Consider the following 13,758-nt stretch of genomic DNA (forward strand, 5'->3'; position numbering starts at 1 on the left):
CTGGATGAACTGCCCAAGGAGTCGTTTTCATTTCAGCCCAGTGCCTGGGGTTCAGTGCTGGTGTGCTGCTGAACAACCTCTCCCTGACATAAAACAGCTCCTGGCATTTCTACCAGAAACACTTTTCTACCAAAAAACTGCTGCAAAGGAGCTGGGGTTATTTGTCCTGTGCTTGAGTCACTGTGCAAATGAAGGCCAGCACCGATGGCAAGGGTTTTGAAAAGCCAGATAAAGCCAAGAGGATGTTTGGAGAGATTACTGCAGGTCCTGGTAATTCCTCATTTCTGTTTTCTGTTTGGTTTAGGATTACCAAGCAGTAGCAAATTACACATCCTCTGCTCCATCCCTGACAGGCTCTTCCTCAGATTCAGGTATTCCTCACCTTCAAGAAATGCACAGAAAACCAGGGGGGAAAAAAAGCAAATACATGTAACAAATGTCTCACAAAGGTATAATTTCTAAAATGTCAATATGTAATTTACAAAATCGCTGAAGGACAGGGAAACAATGATTCACAGAGTCATGGTCATCACAGATCTCTCCTCTACAAAATCCCCTCTTCTCACAAATAAGGAGAAAATCTATGTAGGGGAATGAAATCTCTACCTAGAGCTCTGGGCACTACAACTGCTGGTTAAACCCTGCTTTCATTGCAGAATTCAGGCCATCAGACCTGATCTTTTTGAAATAAACCTCATCTTTCAGAAATAAAATTAAAAGGGTTCTGAATGTAGTGGCCACTCATCATAGAGTGGCTGAGAGCAAAAGCTATGGGAAGCCTTGAGATCAAATATATATACATAAATAAAAGAAATATTAAGAAGTATAAAAATGTGGGTGCCTGATGCTGTGGGGATGAAGCTATATTGGGAATTTAAAAAAAAATTGTTCCACCTGTGGCCAGGTTAAGGCTTCCTCCTGAGACAAGCAGCTACCTGGCATCTTCTGGTGATGTGTTCAGGACAGAGGAGATGAGAAATGGTTTTGGGGCATGTGCCAACTCCCCAAATACCACTTTTCCTGCAGGAAAGCAGAGACCATGAGGTTTACAAAAACCACCAATGCTAAGTTGCCAAAATTGTCATGACGAGCTCACTCAATAAATTCTTGAGGAGCCAGTCACCAGTTTTTATGTTCTTCAAAGAGTGAGCTAAATCCAAATCCCTGCTAAATCAAAGTCCCTCCCTATTTTCCCTGTCTGCAGCCAGTCAGCAGGCAGGAGGGAGGGGCAAAGCTGATTTAAAAGGTTTTGCAAGAGCCCACAGCCTCTCCTTACCTGACTGCACATGGCCACTCACCTGGAGCTGCCTGCTGGTGGGAGGATGCCCATCCTGGGACTGGGGACCTGGCAGGTACCTGCTGCAGCTGGGGACCTCTCCTTGCTGGGAATCACAGTAAATTTTTTCAGCAATCTCCTCTTTGGGTCAGGAGAATGCAGCAGAAATCCTGTGTGCAATATTTCCTTTTGAAATATCTCAGGTAATGCAGGTGTTTATTCCTGGCCTTCAGGAAATCTTAGGAGTGAGTGGAGGTAGTCGAGCAGGTACAAGATTTTTTCTTAGCTATGGAAAAAAAAAAATTGCATGCTGCAAAAGTAAAAGCTTTTGACCAGCTAATTTTTCTTTGTATTTTTTTTTTGGTTTGTTTTCCCTTGTTTTGTTTTATTTTCCTTTTCTTTTGGCACTGGGTATTAATATCTCAGCATGTCATGTAGGTGTCGTCTGTGATGAGTGTGTGTAGATATAGGAATTTAAGGGGCAATAAGTAAATTTGGAAATGGGAACTCACAATAATCCCTTAGAGACTTGAGGATAACTTGTTTTTATTGGCAGCAGATGAGTGTGCATATAGTTTGGGTGGTTCTTTACCTGCAAATTTTACCTAATGGACTTTCAGTAAGTGAGAGTAGGTTAAAGAATATACTGAATTATAAATGTAAAGAGAGTCTATAAATGAGTTGAAAATTTTAAGAAAATGATATTAAGAAAGCTAAAAAGATTTTAAAAAGTGAACTTTCCCCTGGATCTGAGACTGGAAACAAAATATGTCAAATCACAACTTCCCAGCTCCGTGAAACATTTTTCCAGTCACCATGAAAATATCCTAAATTCTTGCCAAGTTGTTCTAATCAGCATTTAACTTTATACCCACAAATGTGGGTGAGTTTGTTTAACCCTTTCAGTCTTTATTTTTCTGATGACAAAGGATGCTAAGAAGCATAAAGTAATTAAAGTAGGTTTTAAAAACCAAGGTGTGCCTTGGGGGAGCCTCTTAGGGCCCAATGCTGTGATGGGGGAGCTCTCTGGAGGAACTTGTCAAGTTGCTAATAGAAACTGCTTAGGAAAATTTTGGGCACATGATCCCTGCCACCACAGAACAATGTCTTCTGTTATGCAATGCAAACAATGCCCAAGCCCATGGTGATAATTTCCTTAAAGCTCTTTGATTCCAAGGTTCCCACAGCAGCCTCCCCTTTACCCACAGCTCTGACTCGAAGCCGAGCTCAGTGAGCACCTGGGGAAATGAAACAATGGATTATTTTCTCTGGAAAACATCTCACATGACAGAGTTTTGTGCCATCTCAAGGGCAGGCTGTTGCCTTTGCTCTCCACCCCTCAGCAGCTTTCCCAGAGGTGAGGGGCTCCAAAATGCCAGCACTGCTTGCCCGTGCCCGCTCCCTCCTGCTGCCCTGGGAGGCTCACATCCAGGGAGGGATGGGATGGGGAAAGGGACTGCACAACAAGAAATCCTGTGAAACTTTCCACTGGCTCTTAATTGTGTGCAGAAAAACATGGCTGCATTTTCTATGTTTTTGTTGTTAATTTAGGTGAACCAGCTAAACAGCCTTTGACTGGAAAAACTTGGAGTAGTGGTATGATTTAAAAAAAAAGAAAAAAGTAGGAGGTTGTTACTGTCATATTTTTTGAAAAATCCCTTTGCTAAGATTTCTTCTTCTGGGAAGCTGAGAAGCTTCAGCTTCTCCATGTTTTACTCCTCTAAAATGTAATTTAAAAAACCGTTTACCCAGCGTGTGAGTTGTTTTTAATTAATGGCCAATCACAGCCACCTGTGTCAGACTCTGAGTCTGTCATGAGTTTTTATCATTCTTGTCTAACCTTCTAATGTCTCCTTTCTCTTTCTTTAGTATAGTTTGAGCATATAATTTTCTTTTAACATAATATAATAAATCATCTTTCTAAAAAACTTGAAGTCAGATCCATCTCTCACCTCGTCCTAGAGACACCCACAGCACTGCAGCAATTAATGACCACAGGAGGTGGTCCTGGTTTTGGCTCATGTTTCTGTTTGGAGTGCCATCTTCTGGATTCAGTCATCAGACAGCTATTGTTTGTCTCCAAGCCAAGAATCTGAAGTGGTTTATTTTGCTCTCAAGCACCGAGTGTGTGTTTTACCCAGGAGGTGGCACTGTCTGTAGTGTTTTGAGTCCCCTCGCCTCCCTGTCCTGTGTCAACAATAGCTGGATTGTTTTTGTGCAGGGCCAGGGCACATTCCAGAGGTGGTTGGTTTCCTCATGTCACCAGTATGTCACACTGAAGTTGCTTTTAATTTCTGGGGAAATTAGAATTTATTTCAAGATAGCCTCGTGTCCCAAGGGGAACTTCCAACACTTAGAAAAGGGTGGGTGAGCTCAGGCACCTCATCAGTGACTCCCTTTGCCATTTATCTCACAAAACTAATGACAGCCAGGTCCAGGCTGGTGCTGGAACCCTAAATGCTGAGAATTTTAAACTTTCTGTGCTGAAAGGCACAGACTTGCCAGAGAACACTACATTTGACCTGAGGCTATGGAGAAGGCTTCCAAAATTGATTAATAGCACTGGGATTATGGGTGTGTAGCTGGTTAGAAGTGTGTGATTTCACAGGATGGAGATCTTAGAGTTTGCAGTTTTAGAATATAGTAATAAATATAAAGCAAGATGGAAGTTTTAGGGCAGAAGCAGGTTGTTCTTCTTTACCTTCATCTTCCTTCTTCTTCATAAGTTTGGGTGATATTTTGTAATTGAACAGAAAAGTCCGCAGTGAGGACTTAAAGGAATCAGTTATTAGGTTAAAAAAGAAAATAATTGAGGTATCATTTCTTAATTAGATAGTTTAGTGTTCAAAGACCTTGTACCAAGAGATAGCAAGCTATTTTGTCCCTTGCTAATAAAAGACTACAGAACTCACTACGGTGAGACTATAACATAAATAAAAACAATAAACATCTAAATCTAAACAGATAATAATAATAAACACCTAAATCTAAACAGAAACTATCATCTCAAATGCCTTCAATCCTAACCCCAACAGAAAAAAAAACCCAAAAAACAAACAAACAAACACCCCACAGCTGGAATATCTCGTTATTCTGGGGGCTTAAAATTGCCAGATTTTCAGAAGAGCAAAACTCTTAATCTGCTTTTTAGCAAATCACTGGCTTCTCTTCTGGTTTCAGTCCCTGCAGGGGGCAGCCAGGGAGGCAGTGAAGTTTGCCATCGACGTTGGGTACCGGCACCTGGACTGTGCCCACCTGTACCGGAACGAGAGCGAGATCGGGGACGCGCTGCGGCAGAAGATGGAGCAGGGCGTGGTGAGGAGAGAGGAGCTCTTTGTGGTCAGCAAGGTGTGTCCTTGGGTATGGCTCCCACATGGGCCAAGCTCAAAGTCCCAGCGTGGGAAGTGCCATGGGATGTGTTGGAACACAGGAAATTCCTCTGGCTGCCCTGGGGTACTCGAGACCCTGGCACGGAGTCAAATACACCTGTGCCTTGGATTTTAACCATGGAAACAATGACCAACCTTGTGCCAGGAGTTACAAGCCACAAGGGTTTGAGTAGAATGACAGTGAATTTGTCACAGGGTGAAAAAGTAGAATTTTGGGGTTTTTAGAATGGGGGTTCAGGAGGCAAGGTGGAGGAATCTGGGCGTGTCCGCTCTTTCTCCTTCTTCTTCCATCTTCTACTGTGATGGTGACACTTCTGTATGGGTTTAGAGACAAACTCTCTAACATAAGTGATAGGTATTGGAAAATTACTGTAAATAAAGTACAGGTAGTTTTTAGTATAAAAAGCCAACACCACCCCAAGGGCAGTCAGTGTGCCAGGGACCAACCTGCTGGACAGACCTCAGCAGGTCAGAGAAAGAATGTGATGGGTAAAAGAAAAGAAACAACCTTGAGAACCAGAGCCAAGGAATCCTGTCTTCTTCTTCAGTCTCAGGGCTGGGAAAAAGAGACTTTCTAACACTTCAGGGTCATCTCAACACCAAAGACCTCATCAGGGATGAAGCTGGGAATTACCTGCTCTCTGTCAGGGCAAAGCAATCAGTGGATGGTGAGGGGAAGGAATAGTTCACCCCCTGAGACACAAAAGGCTGGGTTTGAGAGGGGTTTTTTTGTAGTCCATGTCCATTGTCAGCCATGGAGACAGGAACTGAGGCTGTGCTCTCAGTGGCCTCTGGGATAGGAAGCAGGGCTATTGTTTTTGTGGTCACTCCTGCTGTGCTGCTGGCCTCAGCCTGTCAACTCCTGTATGTTATGCTTTGTTTTGTTTTTTCCCCCAACAACAATGGTAGGAAAAATAAAGTAACTTCTATCTGCTGGAAGCTGGCGGGTCGATTTTCACCAGGTTCACTTATTTTCTTTGTTTTACTTGTTGCAATAATTGATGGAATTTCAGAATATCCCATTCTCATTTTAGTTACTTAACAGTACCACAAATAAATTGAGGTGCCTCAAGAGGCACTCCCTCAAGGTGAGAAGATGTGCCACACCCTGAGCTGCCTCTGTGCTTCCCTGCCAGGGATGCTTTGCCATTGTGGGGGCAGGAGAGCAGCTCCCAGGCTTTGTGTTCCCCCACAGCTGTGGTCCACCTTCCACGAGAGATCCCTGGTGAAGGAGGCGTGCCAGAAAACACTTGCTGCCCTCCAGCTGGATTATCTGGATCTCTACCTGATGCACTGCCCCATGGGATTCAAGGTATTGCAACTTTAAGTCCTGGGATCCATCTCTCAGGGCTCTGTCCCTTTTGCCTTTGGGACCAGACATCTTTTTAGTCCTCTCCAAAGAGGAGTGTTGGTAAACTTCATTAGGACATAATGATAAACCTCTGCAGGGAGAGCCCAGGAGGAAAGGAAAGGTCATGGCTGCTTAAACTAGGTCAGTCTTGTAGTACAAAAACCACCTTATTTTTCCCTGCACAGCATTTTCAACTCATGGATCAAATTACCATCCAGATCACATTCCTCTTACAGTGTGGGGTTTGGCTGCCATTTCCTTATCAAGAATCAAACATGTGAACTACTTAATTCAAAAGAGATTTTCATCTTCTCTCTCTACCCCCAGGTTAAATAAATCCTGGTTTCCCCACTGTGTCACCTCCTTGGCCTTCTCCCATCCTGAGGCACACAGAAGTGCCTGCAGGACAGAGTCTCAAAGGACAGATTTTCTTGAAGATTTCTCTGTTGATACAGGCTAGCTGTTTCAGCCATGTCTCACCCCACCACAAAGAGAATTCAGGATATCCAGCTCAGTGTCTCCAGCCCCACTCGCTTGCCCAAATTTCTAAATGATTTCTTGAAGTGCTTATAATTCAGCTGACCTTCGTGTTGCTTTTCCTTTTGTGCTGCTAGGCAGGAGAGGAGCTATTTCCTGCAGATGGAAACGGCATGATCATTCCCAGCGATACAGATTTTCTGGATACGTGGGAGGTACATTCACTTACAGGCCAAAAATATCTTGCTAGTTTGAAATAACAGCCTGAAAACTCTAAGCTTTCCACTGTGGGAATTGTTCTCAGAGAATTTCTAACATCAAGTATTTGAGATTGCTGATTTCTCTGCGTCCTTGGGCTCCTTTTTGTGTCACTGTGCCAAAATTTAGGTATTTTTGTATCTACTGCTTACTAAACTGGCTGGGTTGGCATGACAAGAGGAAATCTTTGACTCTGTGTGTACCCTGCAGTGACTTGAGCTAACAAATGCTGTCTCTCTCATCCCTACCTCACTCTGGGCAATTTTTGGTGGCTTTGGTTGTAGCCATGCTTATCTCTTGTTGCACCTGAGCTGTCCAGACCCCAGTAAAGCCAACACACCCAGCCACAGCACCCAAATTTCTGTCTCTGGGAGGCAGTGGGACTGGCCCAAGTCCTTTGCTAAGCTCTGTGTGCAGCACAGGCTGCCTGGGAGGCCAGGCTTGGGCGTGAGTTCAAATTCCTGCTTGGCCAAGACTTTGGGCTTCATTTCCCTTCCACTCCCATGTGCTCAGCACAGCCAGGCCAAAAGCAGGTAAGAAACTCACCAGAGTCAGAAGAATTCTCTGGTGCTTTTTGCCTTCTGTCAGATGAAGAATAAGGCACATTTTGGTTGTCCATTTGAAGGAAAAAAGTGGAAATTTCAGGCTGCTGCTTATGACAGCGACATTAAAATTATTTCTGCTTTGGAACAATGGTATCTTCTGCTCTAAGGGCTGGTAGCAGATTATTTTCCCATTTCTTTTCTGCTGGATGTGACAATCTAATTAGGGCTGTCTTCATTGCTCCTTAGTGTGAAAGAAAATAGGTGATGGAGGGAGAACACAGTGCTGCTTATCCTATAATCCAACAGCTAAATGGTACATCTCTTTGGGGAAATTAATCAGTGTTGATCACCAGTATCCATCCTGTTCCAGATGTCTTGTGACAGCTCCTTGTTGAGCTGCTCTGATCCAAAGAAGGTGCTTTTTATTATGGGGTGATTATATGGTTAGCTGAGGAATTACTCTAGAAGAATCTCTTTCATCTGTGTGAAGGTCTGCCAGGGGATAGTAATTCAAAATAGTCATATTTTACTGAAATAATAATAGTTCAGGAGTTGTGGGAATATTGCTGTTATTTATCTGTATGGTGACACACAATGAGAGATCTGAGACCTGACCAGGGCCCCACTGTTCAGGTACTGTTCTCATAACTCAGGAGCAGTCCAGCCAGGAAGATTTTCACCACTCAAATTTTTGTGTGGGCATTTTTTTCCATATAAAAATGAAAGAACTTGATAGGAAGTGTAGTGCTGTGGTGTTTCTAGGCTATGGAAGAGCTCGTGGATGCGGGAATGGTGAAGGCCATTGGAGTCTCCAACTTCAACCAGAAACAGATCAATCAGCTCCTGGGCAAACCAGGCTTAAGACACAAACCTGCAAACAATCAGGTAAATTGTCCTGCAGCTCCTCAGCACTGACATCACACCTGGCTGGGGTGTTGCACTGGATGGAACATCTCTTAAAAGTCCCTTAAAAACCCCACACCTCCAAAAAGAAGCACCTTTTCAAAGCTGATGTGGCACAGTGATGCTAAACCTTGAAGCACCTTTTGAGAGGTGAAAGATAATTTTTTTCTTTTTTTTTTTTTTGAGATTGAGAGCCACCCCTATCTTCCTCAGGAGGAACTGATTAAGTTTTGCCAATCCAAAGGGATTTCTGTCACTGCATATTGTCCCCTTGGAGCACCCAACTGGCCAGGGTAAGAATGTTTTGTGAGATTTCTTTCTTAGATGTAGCTTGAAATCAATGCAGTAAACCAGTCTTAGGGTGTGGATGTGACCTCAGAGAAAAACTACTGTAATTAGAAAAAGACACACTAATTAATTAAAAATCACACCCACAGAAACCTCACACTTATTGTGATACTCAGTCCACTACTTTCATCTTTTGAAGAAAAACGATCAATTGGTTGATGAAAGCAGAGAAGAGAATTCTTAACTGAGATTTGCTGAGCTTATTAAACATGTAGGAGAATTTCTCAACTAAAAAAAAGAATCCACCCACAACAAACCAAACAAAAAACCAAAGCAGATGCTTATGAAAATAGCGACTTTGCAGTCCTGCTGAGACAAAGGGATTAAGTTTGTAAATGGGGAAGTTGCAGAAATTTTGCTTTTACTCCCATCCTCATGGCTTTCTCTGACCTGGGACAGGGCTTTTGCCAGAGCAGCTGTGCTTGTAAAGGACAAGATGAAATTCTTGGGATCTGGATCAAAGAAATTCCCAGCCTGATCTCAGGCTGGACATAAATGTGTTATAGAGACCTGTTTTTACTAGAAACTACAGGCTTCTTCTCATGTGCTCACTTGTTATAAAAGGGAAGAATGAAGGCAGCAACTGAAGTAACAAGATGTTAAAATAAAGTGTGCAAGATTATGCTTTTTAATCATTTAACCAATATTCTTACGATACAGGGCTTGAGGGAGAAGAAAGTGGGTTATTCAGCTACTGAAGCCTGTTTTTTATTTTCACAGGTCTAAGCCTGATCATATTTCCCTTCTTGATGATCCTCAAATTAAGGAAATTGCACTGAAGCACAACAAAACCCCAGCTCAGGTTAATACTGGTCAGAGTTGTTGTCCCTGCTGCTGACATGTATTCTTCCCTCTTGTGCTAAAATAACTACTTCCAGAGGTAGTATGGAATATGAATATGGAGTTCCACAGTTTAATGCTTCAGAAAAATAGTCTCTCTACCTTAGTTTCAGTGATGGACAGAAGCTTACCAGTGGCTTTGGGCTTTAACTGGCACACTGGCTGCCTCTCCTCACAGCATCCTGCCAATCCTGAACTCTTGCTCAATGCACTCCCTTGTTGTCATCTCAGCTTCAGAGATGGATGAGGATTTAATGAGCTCATGTAGTAATTAGGAAGGGTTGAGGTAGTGCTTCTCTGTGAGCCCTCTCTGCTTACCAGTAGAGCTGTTCTGTGTGACCATGCAGACACTTTTGGTTTTCAGAGGACAGGCAGCACTTCTCATCTATAAATTCCCTGTGTGCTCCTGCAGGTGCTTATCCGGCTCCACATCCAAAGAAATGTGAGTGTCATTCCCAAATCTGTCACTCCAGAACGTATTGAAGAAAATTTTAAGGTAAGAGGGCTCTTTACAGAGTCCTTAATGGTGTTAAACTACACAGGAAAAACCCCACTCTGCCAATGGTACAAGCCATCCCCCTCAAACTTAGAACTGCTAAAACCTTTGTCAGATCCCAGCAAGGTTATTACTTCCTTATGAATGCAAAAAGTCACTTTGAAAGTAAAGAGCCACATCTTCATTGAAACACATCAGATAAGAGCCAAGCTCTTCCACCTTGTGGTACAATGATGCTGCAGGCAGGGCCCACCAGCACTGTAACCTTCCACGTTTATTATTCACTGCTCCCCCTGCATGGGTGTCCCCTGCACAGCTCCTGGTGCTTCCCCCTGCTTCTGCTCTTCTTTCTGCACACAAACTTCCTTGTCTCACTACAAAGTGAATTAACCCAGCTGTCTGGGACCTTTGTGCAGGTGTTTGACTTTGAGCTGACTGGGGAGGAGATGGAGACCCTCCTTGGTTTCAAGAAGCGCTATCGCATCTGTGCATTGAGCCAGTGAGTACCACCTCCTCCTCCTCCTGCAGGCTTTAGCAGGGCTGGATTTCCACTGGATAGCTTGATTACCACTGGATATTCTCTTAACAGACACTATTTAATAGCCCCTTAAAAATAAAAAGAGAAGGAGCCTGAGCCAACACCTGGTCACATCTGCTGGAATCTCACCCTTGGGTTTATCAGGTTGGGAACGCTGGGATTTCTGCAGGCACAATGTTCCTAAGATGTCCTGTACTGGATGCATACCAAACTGCTGCCTGAAAATCAAAATCAGCTGGAAATTCCAAAAATAAATAAGCAGCCATTTCCCCCCTCAGTTTTCTTTGGCTCCTTTACATAAGGGACAGTCAGAGTAAATAAACTCCATTTTAAGAATGAGAGTTGTAAGTTTTTTTTGAAGGGAAGAGCTGTGCCTATGTACTCCTGCCAATGTTATCTAGATAACAGAATGGTTACAGACTCACCAAGATCTGCATTTTATTCCGTTTTCCCAGGTTACCCACTTGTCTAAAGCACCCTAGGGCCTTGGGAGTTTCCAAGAGAGAAGTTTAGTATCTCAGGGAATTTTGGTAATTTCAGCTGAGCATAAGATACATTTTCCTTTGAGGAGGTCACTCATACATGTGAAGGTTACAGAGAATTCACTTTCCCTGCCCTGGATACACTAAGCAGACAATGTGTTTTTAGTGCAGTTCAATTTCAGTTCTTTTACCAGGGGAAAAAAAAAAAAAAGCTTTTTCTCTAAATTATATCCTTAAAATGTTTTAATCATGCTCTCTTTTTCTAGATGCAAAAATCACAAGGACTATCCCTTTTCAGAAGACTGACATAGACATCAGCTTCAGATCCTCTGGGGGATCCAGACCATTTACTGTTATTTCAAGCAATTTGCAATACTTTCTGAATTAATTCATAGATAAAAGGGGACTATGAATTAAAAAATGGGAGAAGGTATCTCACAGATATTCTGAAGAGTCATCTTTGAACATGGATACATTTGCTTCCTTTCTATCAACCAGTTGCATCAGTCCTTTATCTGCTCTTGTAACACAATTTTGAGTTGCAGTAAAATATATATTCTCTCTTAATTTAGTAATGATAATGAAGTTTAATAAAGCCATAGACTGGGATTAGGGAAAAGCATTTTTTTTGTCATAACTGTACATCCTAACGAAGTTTAGAGAAAATTTATATCCTCTGATTAGTTATACTTTTGGACAAAGACTCAATACATTTACTATCTTTTAATTATCAGTACAAGACAATCCATTTAACATCAGAAGATCTCAATGACATGACATGCTGCTTGAGATGCTGAGTTCAGTAATTTCAGTGTAACAGACTGAAAGCTCTTTAGAGGCCACTGCTGAATTATGATTCAGGAGCTCTTTTCTTGATGATGTTTCCTATTTATGAACTGCTAAAAGCTAATAAACTGCTAGGAGATTTGTATGTTTGGTTTATAGTATCTTCAAGAGTATATAAATACTGCCTTTATCAGTAGAATGGCTGCAATTGAGACTGAAAATCTCCTAGAAAACCCAAAATCTGATAAAGGAGACACACAGGAATTATTTTGTTTGGCAACTGTCATATTTAGCAAGCAGAAAAGCTGGGCAGCTTCACAGAAGCCAACAGCAGATTTTCACTCTCCTGTTCTGTTCCCTAGGTACTGTTTGCTTGTGTTTTGACTCAAAGGATGTCTCTGGATGCTGTTGTCTCTGGTTCAAAAAAAAAAAAAAAAAAAAGTCAGTGCTGCTGCAGCCCATGCTGGTGTTTTAATGAGGTGTCTGTTAATTAAGACTTGCTCTTTAACAATTGACTCAAAACTCCTGTGCTTGCTTTAGGCTCCTGCAGATCAGGATAAGAACAATGTGGCTCAGCACTGCATGCAGAGAGGACAATGTGGAATTAAGGTTCAGGACTAGGATACACACTTTGGATATCCTTTTCCAACTGATTTTCTTTGTAGTTAATAAAGGAAACAATGACATTATCTTTGAGCTACTTCAGGCTTTTCCAAGATGTTTAAATAACAGGTACCCTAGAAACAACAGAGCAAACTCCCACCAAACTGGATTTCCCACAGGGACTCTTCTAAAGAAAGAGGTGTGAAAAATCTATCAGGAATTGACACTGAGCAGTTACACTGCAGTGATATGGACAGGAAGGTGCCTGTAATGGGCATTCTCTTTTTTCTCTCCTCCTGAACATGCTACATTTACAAGGCCAGTTGCAGGATATCATCCTAGATGCAATTAGAAACTGAACTCTGTGGAAGGTGCTCTGCTGCCTGTGCTCACTTGTCAATCCACAGCAGTGGCAGAAATACCCACTTAAGGCTGTAGCATACAGCCTGTCTTGAAATATTCTTTACTTCATAGGAATTTTCTAACCACATTCCAATTTAATCACAGCTATCAGACTTGAAGCTATTTACAGGATGTTTATAGACTGTGGTAGGCAGGAAGTCAGACTAGATGATCACAGTAGCCATATAATAGTAAAAAATTCAAAACAAGTTAGAAGCCAGAGATTGTGCATTTGTTTCAGAGACAATAGATCTTTTTCAGCTGCAGAGACTTTAGTGAAGGTAAAAGGAGAAGAATTTGGGTGGTGTCAGTTGCTGGGAAATAAAGTCCCCCTGTTTTGCAGCAGAGCCACAGCCTTATTTACAATGTGCTTTTCTAGAAGAGAGTTGTTGCCTCACAGCAAGCACAGCCCTGAGCCTGCTGCCAGGAGCTGCATGGAAAGGTTTACAGTATCCCAAGTTAATTTTCAGTTTCTATCAGCTGTGCAGCAGTGCTCTTGCACCAACCCACACATACATCATTCCTAGTCAGCAGTGACATTATCTGTGCCAATGAGCCCAGTAAAATGAAAACACCTTAGCTTAGCATTTTGTCTTTGCATCACAACACATTGTCCCATGACTTCAGCTTTTTATTGTGGAGTTCATGCATTCTGGTAGAGTCAAGCCTCATGAAAAGTTCCAAAGGGGCTGGGTGAAAAAAAGTAGTGTTATGTCTGTGTTTTGGAGGGAAAACTGGACAACACAGGTAATGAACAACAGGTAAAAATCCAAAACTCTTTGCTGCTCATCACTGTTCATCTGTTGGAATTCCAAGCTCTCTCATGTTGTTCAAAAGAAAACTGATTGAGAAACCAAAGACTGTCAGATACAAACCTACTTCATGAACTGTTTGCATGCAGTCCCACACAAGAAGTACTGCTCCTTGCCTTCCTCTGAATCAAAAAAAACACTTACAAAAGCCTGATTAGGATAATCAATGGCCTAGGAGGAATTTATAGAGATGGCAATTAAGGAGACTAAGACTTTCCTTGACCTGTTACCAGTACAAGGAGCTGTGCCAGA

General features: G+C 42.3%; 1 protein-coding gene across 2 annotated transcripts; it reads left to right on the forward strand.

Moving 5' to 3' along the window:
• Window positions 1-1,286: 1,286 nt before the first annotated feature.
• On the forward strand, window positions 1,287-11,546 carry LOC311153453 (aldo-keto reductase family 1 member B1-like; the record flags this gene model as incomplete). 2 transcript variants are annotated; one of them, XM_084205373.1, is made up of 10 exons in its annotated part: window positions 1,287-1,352; window positions 4,457-4,624; window positions 5,861-5,977; window positions 6,631-6,708; window positions 8,059-8,181; window positions 8,386-8,492; window positions 9,268-9,349; window positions 9,800-9,883; window positions 10,300-10,382; window positions 11,170-11,546. In XM_084205373.1, 10 exons carry the CDS (start codon window positions 1,287-1,289, stop codon window positions 11,207-11,209), a joined length of 948 nt encoding a protein of 315 aa, XP_084061499.1. In that variant the 3' UTR covers window positions 11,210-11,546. The 2 variants fall into 2 exon arrangements, with proteins under 2 accessions (XP_084061499.1, XP_084061500.1); XM_084205374.1 differs by lacking the exon at window positions 1,287-1,352 and adding an exon at window positions 3,483-3,541.
• Between the last annotated feature and the right edge of the window lie 2,212 nt (window positions 11,547-13,758).

This window comes from Fringilla coelebs (genome assembly GCF_963513975.1).
Source record: "Fringilla coelebs genome assembly, chromosome: 5".
Taxonomy (NCBI): domain Eukaryota; kingdom Metazoa; phylum Chordata; class Aves; order Passeriformes; family Fringillidae; genus Fringilla; species Fringilla coelebs.